The 12133-nt window shown below is 46.4% G+C and overlaps 1 protein-coding gene across 1 annotated transcript; it reads left to right on the top strand.

Moving 5' to 3' along the window:
* The first annotated feature begins 1778 nt into the window (after nt 1-1778).
* On the top strand, nt 1779-11365 carry STAR (steroidogenic acute regulatory protein). The gene is made up of 7 exons (XM_007516700.2): nt 1779-2133; nt 4665-4778; nt 5056-5183; nt 7191-7349; nt 7463-7647; nt 9534-9627; nt 10503-11365. The coding sequence occupies exons 1-7, from the start codon at nt 2070-2072 to the stop codon at nt 10614-10616; spliced, it is 858 nt and encodes a 285-aa protein (XP_007516762.1). The 5' UTR covers nt 1779-2069; the 3' UTR covers nt 10617-11365.
* Nucleotides 11366-12133: the final 768 nt, after the last annotated feature.

Raw genomic sequence — 12133 nt, forward strand, 5'->3', positions numbered from 1 at the left:
CAGAACAGAAATGACTAGATAAAAACAAAACAAAACAAAAAAGCAAAGATTCCCAATTTATTACTCCACAGGTATCCTGTGTCAACTGCACACCTCATTCTGAGACACCCACCTCCCCCAACCCCGCCTTGGGCTCACTAAGAGAATCTCACAGGTCAAAACCGGTAAAAGTGAGATGGTTCCTCGATGAGGACCCTGAAATCCAGAAAATACAAAGGTCAAAAAGCAGCTAAGTGGCAGGATTGGGCTAGCAACACAAGTCCTATGACCTTCAGTCCATCTTTACTCAGCCCCTCCTATACCCCTCAAACATGTGTGTTTGGCCACTCAGTTACTGAGTCATCCATTTATGGAAGCTGGGGTTCTGACCTTCAGTCAAGTCCCCTCAAGTCCTCTGACCTTCAGCCCATCTTTACACAATGCCTCCTGCTGCCCTCCAATACTTGGTATGTTTGACTATTCAATTACTTAGTCATCTATTTATGGGAGACCTCATTTGTCCCACTTTAGGCTGTTTGTGCTGGAGCAGGATGCCTCTGGGCTGATTCTAATAAGCTTACAAAGCAGGGGGGAACTGGCGAGACAGGAAATGGAGACCTGGGCCTGGCCTACCCTGTACCCTTCTTCACATATTCCCGGGGTGAACTCAGTTCAGCAGCTGGCAAGCAGTCATGAGAGTGAAAAGACAGGTTTTGTGAAGGGCTCACCACAGTCTGCATTTTGGGACTTGGTGCTCTAAACTGGGGCTCATAAGATACTCAAGTCTTGCCTGAAGGTCCCAAGCTTGGGGCCGGGTGGTGATGCACCTGGTCGAATGCACTTATTACAATGTGCAAAGACCCCAACCCCCACCTGCAGAGGGAAAGCTTTGCAAGTGGTGAAGCAGTGTAGCAGGTATCTCTCCATCTCCCTCTCTATCACCTCCTTCCATCTCAATTTCTGGCTGTCTCTATCCAATAAATAAATAAATAAAATATAAAAAAATGTTTTAAAGTTCCCAAGCTTTATTCCCCAGAATTCATGAGGAAGATGCTCTTCCAGTCAGGTGCTGGTCTTGGAACAAATATTTCCCTTTAAGGTTGACCTTGAGGTTGCTTTTTCTTTTATCTGTTTATTTTGGCTGGAGACTGAGAAAAATTGAGGGTGAGGGGGAAGATACAGAGAGAGAAAGAGACACACTTCCAACATTGCTTCTCCGCTCTTCACCCCATGCAGGTGAGGACCAGGAGCTTGAGCTGGAGTCCTTGTGCATGGTAACATGTGTGCCCAATCAAGTGTGCGACTGCTCAGTCCCCTCAAGATTTTTTTTCTATTCAATTTTTTATTAATAGGTGGGGAGCCAGGGGCTCAAACCGGCATCCTTAAGCTGGTCCTTGCGCTTTGCGCCATGTGCGCTTAACCTGCTGGGCTAGCGCCTGACTTCCGTGTTATCTGCATTTTTAAAAAACTTTGTTAGAACAGGGAGAAATTGAGAGGGAAAGAAGGGACAGAGAGATACCTACAGTACTGCTTCACCACTTGTGAAACTTTTCCCCTGCAGGTGGGGACCAAGGGCTTGAACCCGGGTCCTCGTGCATGGGAATATGTGCATTTAACCAGGTCTGCCATCACCTGGCCCCAACATCTGCATTCTGAACAGAACCCCATAAGCTCTTTGAGAATATCCTCTAAACTGCTGGTCTCTCAGCCGCTTCTCTCTCCCTCTCCTCCTCCAGCCCCTGCAGTCTGGCTCCACCCTCCTTACTCCTTCTAGCTCATGCCTCATCCACCACCACAGCTCCCTACAAATAGCTAAAGCAGCAGTGTGAGGTAATCCTTCTATCCTTGACCCTTTCTTTGCATAGTGATTGATGGGCCTTTTTTTTTTTTTTCTCCTTTCCTGGTAACAAAGCACAGCCTTCAGCTATGGGCATTTAAGACGCAGAACACCCAGAGGCCCAGCTGCAGCTGCAGGACCCAGAGGTAGACCTTGATAAGCTGGAGAAGGACAGAGAAATCCACTCCTGACAACAGAGGCAGCAGCAAAAGGAGCAGCAACCAGGGGAAAAAAACAAAACAAAACAAAAACGATGTTCCTAGCCACGTTCAAGCTGTGTGCAGGGAGCTCCTACAGGCATGTGCGCAACATGAAGGGTGAGTTCCTGGGCTGGGAAGCTCTCTAGGGCTTGGCCATCAGGTGCTCTCAGGAAATGCGTTTTAGTGACGGAACTGCTGGGTGAGACATCAGGCCAGTCAGCTTGAACCCTAGTTGTGCCAGGTGAGCCTGCCTGACTCTCCTCCTTCTGGACCTCCATTATCTGACCTGAAAACTTGGGCTGGAGAGGTCCCTCTCAAATTCTGTCGTTTTTGGTCTTCCCCTCCAAGGCTCTGTTCTCTCTTCTCCTCTCCTCTCCTCTTCTCACCTCTCTTCTCTTTCCTCCTTCTTATAGAAGTAAAGAGACAGAGATACAGGGAGGTCAAAAAAGGGAAGACAGACAGACAGAGAGAGAGAGAGAGAGAGAGAGAGAGAGTGAGAGACCACAGCTCTGAAGCTTCCTTCAATGCGAAGGTAGCAAGGCTTGAATCTGGGTCACATACACTGTCCAAGTCAGCTATTTCATCAGCCCACTCCGATCAGTCTTGAACTGTTTTCCTCTAGGAATTAATTCCTCTAGCATTGGCATCAAAGGTCCCAAGAAAGTCATCCTCAGTGGTAGAGGTTGGAGTCAGCCTTGGCTTCTCCAAGCAGGGATGGGAGGCTTCCAAGGGGAAGAGAGGGGAGGAAGTCAGCACAAGAGCAAAGGGCAGAGGGAAAAGGCAGAAAAGAAAATCTTTTTTCCTTTTTGCTTTCAGGGTTATCACTGGGGCTCAGTGCCTGCACTATGAATCCACTGCTCTTGGAGGCCATTTTTCTCCATTTGTATTGGATAGAACAGAGAGAAATTGAGAGGAGAGAGGAGACAGTGACGGAGAAAGATAAACACCTGCAGACCTGCTTCACTACTTGCCAAGTGACACCCCCACACACACACAGTTGGGAAGCCAGGGGATAGAAAGAGGATCCTTGCATGAAAAAAAATTCTTTATTTGTAGGACAGACAGAAATGGAGAAGAGGATAGAAAGGGAGAGAGACCTGCGGCACTGCTTTTATTGCTTGTGAAGCTTTCCCCCTGTGGGAGGGGGCAGAGACTTGAATCTGGGTCCTTGTGTGTTGGGCTAGCATTGAGAGAGAGAGAGAGATGACCCAGGGACTAAGTTCGTGGCGGCAGGACAATTCAAATCTTTATTCATGCGAATGTCCCAGAGTTGGGCGCCAGCACACCTGGTTAAGCCACGTGGCACCAACTGCAATGGCCAGAGGCAGCCTTGCTTGCCCTCCTCCAGGTTGGGGCACAGAAGAGCCAAGACAGAAATGGAAGTGGCTTGACAATGCCATACATGGCTAGGAGAAGGGTGGAGAAAGGTGGGGGGGGCTGGAAATGGTAGGGGCCCCCCCCAGCAACTGTTGCTAGCGTCCAGAGGGCAGAAAGAAGACAGATCAAAGGAATGGAATGAGTGGGGATCTCCAGGCAAAACAATGGTTATGTAGATAGCGATATCATCAGGAATGCAGGATGGAGCAGGAAGAGCTGGCTTAATGCTTTGTGAGGCTCCTCACAATTTCCTGACACTTGTGCATGGTAATGTATGAGTTCAACTAGGTGTGCCACCATCTAGCCTGGAAAATAAAAGTCTTGTTATCTTTCTGCAGTCAAGAAGAAGGGAAAACAAAATAAAATGGGTGTGTGTGTGGGGGGGGTGGAGGGAACAAACTTTTTATGGGCCAGTTCTGTAGAGCTAATAGCATGACCTAAAGCCATTTGAGTCAACCCTCTGCTACCACTGAAGGGTATAGGAAACAATCTTTTCTTTCTTTCTCTCTTTCTTCCTTTTCTTTCTTTCTTTCTTTCTTTCTTTTTTTTTAATTTTAATTTATTTATTGAGATAGATAGGACAAGGGAGAAAGAACCAGGCATCACTCTGGTACATGTGCTGCCAGGGGGACCTCCTGCTTGAGAGCTTTATCCATTGCACTATCTCCTGGGCTGCCTTCCTTTTCTTTCTTTTTAAATGGCTTTTATTTACTTATTTGTTCTGACTAGAGACAGAGAGAAATTGAGAGGAAAGGAGGAAATAGAGAGGGAGTGAGAGAGACACCAGCAGCTCTGCTTCACCACTAGTCAAGTTTCTCCCCTGCAGGTGGGGATGGGGGCTTGAACCTGGTGGGTCTTTATTGTAATGTGTCACTTGATCAGCAAGACTTACCCAGCCAACTCCAGTGACACACACCTCAGGCAACACGTGCCTTTATTTTCCTGAAGTGTAGGGTTGGATGATAGCCCCTTTTCTTCCTTTTATAAAGGAAACATCAGTCGGCTCTAGTACAATTCCAGGCCCAAGCAGGATCAGCTCACATGGAATTATAGATTGCATACTTATGGCTGGAGCAGTGGAAGAAGCACTTAACTGGGAGTTAAAGATGCCAGCTGTCTGTCTCTTTAGGGGATCTTTTTTTTTTTTTTCCTGAGGGAGTCAACTTCCTGCTTCAAGCCAGTTTTCTCCTCGGTGACAGGGTGGGAGTTGAATGGTCATCTCAATGGAGTTTTTCTGGCTCCTAAGCAACAGTTTCTTTCCCTTCCTGCAGGGCTGAGGCACCAGGCTGTGTTGGCCATTAGCCAGGAGCTGAACCGGAGGGCGTTGGGGGGCCCGAACCCTGGTACTTGGATTAACCAGGTTCGGCGTCGGAGCTCTCTGCTTGGTAAGTGCTGGGGTCCCTCCAGTGGCAGGAGGTTTTGCTCCCTCCTCTGCCTTCTCCCTTCCCTCCTCCTTCTCACTCAGTCTGAGAGAAGATTCAAGACAACATTCCCTCCGCGTCACCTACAACTACGGTGTCTAGTTTGACCTGCAGGCTGGACCCTATGACTTTGGTCTTGGCTTTTCAAAGGAAAGAACAGGTCCAGAAATGAACAGAATGCAACCTGGTAGGAGATTAGGGACTAGGAGGAAGCCCAGCTGACCCTTGGCTGTGTACACAGGTTCTCGACTAGAGGAGTCTATCTACAGCGATCAGGAGCTGACCTACATCCAGCAGGGAGAAGAGGCCATGCAGAAGGCCCTGGGCATCCTCAGCAGCCAGGAGGGCTGGAAGAAGGAGAACCAGCAGGTAAGAGTGAGTCTGGGGGGTCGGACTGCAGCGCGGTGGGTTAAGCGCACATGGTGTGAAACTTGAGGACTGGTGTAAGGATCCCAGTTCAAGCCCCCGGCTCCCCACCTGCAGGGGGAGGTAGCTTCATAGGCAGTGAAGCAGGTCTGCAGGTGTCTATCTTTCTCTCCCCATCTCTGCCTTCCCCTCTTCTCTCCATTTCTCTCTGTCCAATCTGGCAACAACAACATTAATAACAACAATAATAAAAACAAGGGCAACAAAAAAGGAAAATAAATGAATAAATAAAATATTTTTTAAAAAAAAGAGTGAGTCTGGATGAATCGTCAGTTCCTCAGTGTTTTATTGCCATTCTCAACGCCTGATGCGCTGCTTTTCTCAGAACTTCTGCTTCATGCACTGGCAGCAGGCAGTATTAACTGGAGAACTCTAGTCTCCCAGAAATACCGCCTCAGATATTCCCTTCCTCCATTGTGAGTCCTGGAAACTTTATTTTAATTTTTTTTTCTGCTACGAGGGTTATTGCTAGGGCTCAGTGCCTGCATGACTAATCCGCTTTTACTGGTGGCCAGCACCTCCCCCCCCTCCCTCCCTTTCCTGCCTCTCTTCTTTTTTTAACCAGAACACTGCTATACTATACTCTGGTTTCTGGTGATACTGGTTTTGGAAACTGGAACCTTTGGTGCCTCAGGCATAAAGGTTTTTTTCTGTATTTCTCCTTCCTTTATGCTATTTCCCCTTCCTTTCTCTTTTTTTTAATTAAAATAATTTTTATCATCTTTATTTATTGGATAGAGACAGCTAGAAATCAAGAGGGTGATAGAGAGGGGAAGGGACAGAGAGACACCTGCAGCACTGCTTCACCACTTGCAAAGCTTTCCCCCTGTAGGTGGGGACCGGGGGGCTCAAACCTGGGTCCTTGCACATTGTAATATGTGTGCTCAACCAGGTGCGCCATCACCTGGCCCCCCTTTCTCTCTTTCATAGATAGAAATTGAGAGGGAAAAGAAAGGGATAGAGAGGGAAGATACCTGCGAACTGTTTCACTGCTCATGAATCTTCCCCCTTCCCCCTTACGTCCTTCTACCTGAAGGTGGGGATCAGAGGCTTGAATCTGGGTCCTTGCACATGATAACCTGTGAGCTCTACTAGGTGTGCCATTTTCTCCCCCCTTTTCTTTCTTTAAATATATTATGTATTTATTATTGGATAGAGACAGAGAAATTAAGAGGGGAGGGAGAGACAGAAGGAGAGAGATAGCTGTAGCCCTGCTTCACCACTTGTGAAGTTTTCCCCCTGCAGGTGGAGACCAGGGGCTTGAACCTGGGTCTTTGTTCACTGTAATGTGTGCTTAATCATGTGTGCCACTGCCTGGCCCCTCTTTTTCTCTTCTTTTCTTTCTTTTTAAAATTTATTTATTTATTTATTTATTTATTTATTTATTTTTGAGAAAGGAGGAGAGAGAAAGAACCAGACATCACTCTGGCACATGTGCTGCTGGGGACTGAACTCAGGACCTCATGCTTGAGAGTCCAAAGCTTTATCACTACGCCACCTCCCGGACCACTTTTTTTTCTTTTCCTTTATTTTATTGGATAGGACAGAGAGAAATTGAGAGAGGAGGGGGAGATAGAGAGGTGACCCCCCCCTGCCCTGCAGGTGGGGAGTTGGGGGCTTGAAGCCAGACCCTTGTGATGGTAATCTGTGCACGTAAGTGGGTGTGCCACTTCCTGGCCCCTAAGAATAATTTTTCTTTTTTAAATATTATTTGTTATTGGATAGAGATAGAAATTGAGAGGGGAGGAGGAGATAGAGGGAGGGAGAGAGACAGAGATACCTGTAGCCCTGCTTCACCACTCACGAAACTTCCCCCTGCAGGTGGGAACCAAGGGTTTGAACCTGGATCCTGTGTACTGTAATGTGAGTGCTTACCAGGTGCACCACCATGGGGCCCCAGAATATTTTTCTTTAACCTTTAATCTTGGAATTCCTTTTTCTCCCTGACAGACAAATGGGGACAAAGTGCTGAGTAAAGAAGTCCCAGATGTGGGCAAGGTATTTCGGCTGGAGGTGGTGATAGATCAGCCCATGGAGAGACTCTATGAAGAGCTTGTGGAACGCATGGAGGCCATGGGAGAATGGAACCCAAATGTTAAGGAGATCAAGGTGAGGAGAGTGCAGGTGCGGGTGGCAGGGGCCCCAGAGGTCTGCTAGATGGGCCAAAGGGACTACAGCTGGAATTGGCTGAGGAGTGATTCTGCTTCTCTCTCACCTGGTAGGTACTGCAGAAGATTGGAAAAGATACAATGATCACCCACGAGTTGGCTGCAGAATCAGCAGGGAACCTCGTGGGGCCCCGTGACTTTGTGAGCGTGCGCTGTGCCAAGCGCCGAGGCTCCACTTGTGTGCTGGCTGGCATGGCCACACACTTTGGGGAGATGCCTGAGCAGAAAGGTGTCATCAGGTAATACAAGCTCTTTTCTCCTAACACCTGCCTGTGGGCAGCACTCCCCAAGTGGGTGATAAACTCAAGTTCCAGGAAACCAATCCTTGGCTTATATCCTCAGATAGCTTGCTTGTGTCTCCTCCTCTTCTTCCTCTCTCTTTTTTTTACCAGAGTACTGCTCAGCTCTTGTGATGGTGGTGGTGGTGAGGGTGTGTGTGGAATTGAACCTGGGACTTAGAGCCTCAGGCATGAAAGTCTCCTTGTGTAACCATTATGCTATCTATCCCCACCCACCCACTCCTCTCTCTTCCTTCTTTTCCTCCTTTTCTCTTTCTCATCTTTTATATAATCATCTTCATACCCACCCCCCTTCTCTCTCTCTCTCCTTTTTTTTCTTCTTTTTATATATTTATTTTATTTATTTATTCCCTTTTGTTGCCCTTGTTGTTTTATTGTTGTAGTTATTATTGTTGTTGTCGTTGTTGGATAGGACAGAGAGAAATGGAGAGAGGAGGGGAAGACAGAGAGGAGGAGAGAAAGATAGACACCTGCAGACCTGCTTCACCGCCTGTGAAGCGACTCCCCTGCAGGTGGGGAGCCGGGGTTCGAACTGGGATCCTTATGCCGGTCCTTGTGCTTTGCGCCACCTGCGCTTAACCCGCTGCGCTACAGCCCGACTCCCTCTCTCTTCTTTTCTATCAGAACACTGCTCAGCTATGGCTAATGGTGGCGTGCGTCATTGAACCTGGGACTTCAGAGCATCAGCCATAAGTCTTTTTGCATAACCATTTTGCCATCTCCCCTGCCATTACTTATTCATTTAAAAACATTTTTATTTATTTATTCATGAGAAAGCTAGGAGGAGAGAGAAAGAACGAGACATCACTCTGGTACATGTGCTGCTGGGGATTGAATTTAGGACCTCATGGTTGAAAGGCTAATGTTTTATCCACTGCACCATCTCCCAGACCACTTATTCATTTTTTTTAATAAGTGAGAGATAACAGAGAAAGGGGGCCAGGGCCAGGAGGTAGTGCACCAGGTTAAGTGCACATAGTGGGAAGCACAAGGACTGGCACAAGCATCCTGGTTCAAGCTCCCAGCTCCCCACCTGCAGAGGGGTTGCTTTGCAAACAATGAAGCAGATCTGCAGGTGTCTATCTTTCTCTTCCCCTCTGTCTTCCCCTCCCCTCTCAATTTCTCTCTGTCCTGTCCTATCCAACAACAACAACAACAAATGGAAAAAAATGGTCTCCAGGAGTGGTGGATTCATAGTATAGGCACCAGTCCCAGTGATAATCCTGGAAGCAATAAATAAATAAAAGAGAGAGAAAGATACAGAGAGACAGAGTACTGCTCCACTCTGGCTTATATTGGTGCTGGGGACTGAACCTTGGACCTTAGAACCTCAGGCATGAAAGTCTTTTACATAACCATTAAGTTTTTTTTTCTTAATATTAAAAAAAATTATCTTTATTTATTGGGTAGAGACCACCAGAAATTGAGAGGGAAGGGGGTAACAGAGAAGGAGAGACAGAGAGACACCTGCAGCACTGCTTCACCACTCGCAAAGTTTTCCCCCTACAGGTGGGGACCAGGCGCTTGAACTCAGGACCTTGTCCATTGTAATAGGTGCACTCAACCAGGTGTACCACCACCAGCCCCAACCATTAAGTTGTTTCCCCAGCCCACCCTCAGTTTTGATCTGTAAAAGATACCAACTTCCTTGGAAGGGGAGGAAGACAAGACTGGCCCTACTATACAACCACTATTTGTCCTAACACAGAAAGTTGGAGAATCTTAATCATTTTCTAAAATAAGAGAAAGAGATGAGACTGGGTGTTGGCACACCACACACATCTATACTGACTTGTTCCCCTGACTTGATTTCTTTCCGTTTCCAGGGCTGAGCATGGTCCCACTTGTATGGTGCTCCATCCTCTGGCTGAAAGTCCCTCAAAGACCAAACTCACTTGGCTGCTCAGCATTGACCTCAAGGTGAGAGATATAGGAGATAGCTCTCCCACGTTATCACACAGAGAAGGGAAAAGTTATACTTCCATTCTGAGAGAATTAAACTATTGGACAGGGAAGAGACTTGAGAAAGAAGAGACTTGCTGGGGGTCGGGCGGTGGCGCAGTGGGTTAAGTGCATGTGGCGCAAAGCGCAAGGACCAGTGTAAAGATCCCGGTTCAAGCCCCCGGCTCCCCACCTGCAGGGGAGTCGCTTCACAGGCGGTGAAGCAGGTCTGCAGGTGTCTATCTTTCTCTCCCCCTCTCTGTCTTTCCCTCCTCTCTCCACTTCTCTCTGTCCTATCCAACAACGAATAGTCAACAATGGCAATAATAATAACCACAACCAGGCTACAACAACAAGGGCAACAAAAGGGGGAAAAATGGCCTCCAGGAGCGGTGGATTCATGGTGCAGGCACCAAGCCCAGCAATAACCCTGGAGGGAAAAAAAAAAAAAAAAGAAAAAAAAATATAACCAAAAAAAAAAAAGAAGAGACTTGCTATTCTGCCAATTTGAAAGCCTACAGTGGCTCTCTCTTACATTATTTCAGATTTTAGCTCTAATTAACATGCCAGAAACAGAAAATTTTGGTCCAGGAAGGTGTAGTAATTTGCTCAGGGTCACATGACTCAGAAGAGAGAAGGAATTTGTTTTGACAACACATCTGCGTTTCTGACCCGAGCGTGACAGCAGGGCAGCAATGCAATCTTCCAGCCCATGACCCTGCTCAGCTTCAAGGCTATACCTATAAACAGCAGAAGTCCAGGCTCCAAATAACTCGAAATGCTGATAGGATGCAGAGGTATTTACAGTGGAATATCACCCAGAGATGACCAAATTCTCTTTTCTTCTACTCTAGGGGTGGCTGCCAAAGACTATCATCAACCAGGTCCTAGCACAGACTCAGGTGGATTTTGCCAACCACTTACGCAAGCACCTGGAATCCAGCCCCACCCTTGAAGCCAGGTGCTAAAAGACCAGCCTGTGGTTTCCAACTCTTCTTGCTGTTGTGCTCTGCATCCTCATAAGGAACATTCCTGCTAGGAACCTTCAAGTCTAAGATCTTTGTCTGAGAAGAGTGGGATAGTATAACAGTATATTTAGAAATTATACTGAATAACAACAATAATAACTATGATAATAAAGAAAACAAGGGCAACAAAAAGGGAATAAATAAATTAATTAAAAAAGAAATATGATACTAAAACTCCTATTGGGAAAATTCTAGTTCCAAGAAAATAGGGATTGAGGCCTCCTAACTTCACTAATTAGCTGTGAAATAATTATGGGCTTCAGAAGGGGGCCTTTACTTTTCTACCAAAAAACTATCTTTAAAGTGCTACTAGGTACCTTTTAGAAATTGAACTCCATTTTCTTTTTTCTTTTGTTTTTTTAAATTTATTTATTTATTCATGAGAAAGATAGGAGAAGAGAAAGAACCAGACATCACTCTGGTACATGTGCTGCCAGGGATCGAACCCAGGACCTCATGGTTGAGAATCCAATGCTTTATCCACTGCACCACCTCCAGGATCACGAACTCCATTTTCTTAATGGAAAAAAAAACAAAACAGAACACAAAACTGTTAGACTGGTTCTCCTTTCTTTTCATGAGCACCAGTCAGAATAAAGAATTATAGCCACCAACCCTGGAGATGGTAAAGTACTACAACACAGGAGTTGTAAGCATGAGGTTCTGAATTTGATCCCCGGTGTCACATATGCCAGTGATGCTCTGGTTTTTCTCTCATTAATAAATATTTTTTAAAAAAATAACACGGGGGAGTCGGGCTGTAGCTCAGCAGGTTAAGTGCAGGTGGCACAAAGCACAAGGACCGGCATCAGGATCCCGGTTCGAGCCCTGGCTCCCCACATGTAGGGGAGTCGCTTCACAGGCGGTGAAGCAGGTCTGTAGGTGTCTATCTTTCTCTCCCCCTCTCTGTCTTCCCCTCCTCTCTCCATTTCTCTCTGTCCTATCCAACAATGACGACATCAATAACTACAACAATAAAACAACAAGGGCAACAAAAGGGAATAAATAAATATAAAATAAAATTTAAAAAAATAACACGAAAACTTCAGTACATATTATTTTAAAATTCTACTAAAAGATTCTAGTAAATTGTAACTTCCTGGTGAAGGAATCTTGGACAGAGATTTGAAAAACTTAAACCCTCAGGGTTATTAAAGGAAAACTACTGTGGACTTACGTGTAGCACTAAATTTTTTGTTGCCAGAAGCATCATAAAAATTTGATTTCAGGGAGTTGGGCGGTCGCGCAGTGGGTTAAGCGCAGGTGGCACAAAGCACAAGGACCAGCTTAAGATCCCAATTCGGGCTCCCGGCTCCCCACCTACAGGGGAGTCACTTCACAAGAGGTGAAGCAGGTCCGCAGGTGTCTATCTTTCTCTCCCCTCTCTGTCTTCCCCTCCTCTCTCCATTTCTCACTGTCCTATCTAACAACGACATCAATCATAACTACAACAATAA

Source organism: Erinaceus europaeus, chromosome 2, assembly GCF_950295315.1.
Source record: "Erinaceus europaeus chromosome 2, mEriEur2.1, whole genome shotgun sequence".
In the NCBI taxonomy this organism is placed as follows: Eukaryota; Metazoa; Chordata; class Mammalia; order Eulipotyphla; family Erinaceidae; genus Erinaceus; species Erinaceus europaeus.

Coding starts and splice junctions, on each gene's coding strand:
- STAR (XM_007516700.2), top strand. CDS start 2,070: ATGTTCCTAGCCACGTTCAAGCTGTGTGCAGGGAGCTCCTACAGGCAT. Junction 2,134..4,664: donor GCATGTGCGCAACATGAAGG/GTGAGTTCCTGG, acceptor CCCTTCCTGCAG/GGCTGAGGCACCAGGCTGTG. Junction 7,648..9,533: donor GAGCAGAAAGGTGTCATCAG/GTAATACAAGCT, acceptor TTCCGTTTCCAG/GGCTGAGCATGGTCCCACTT.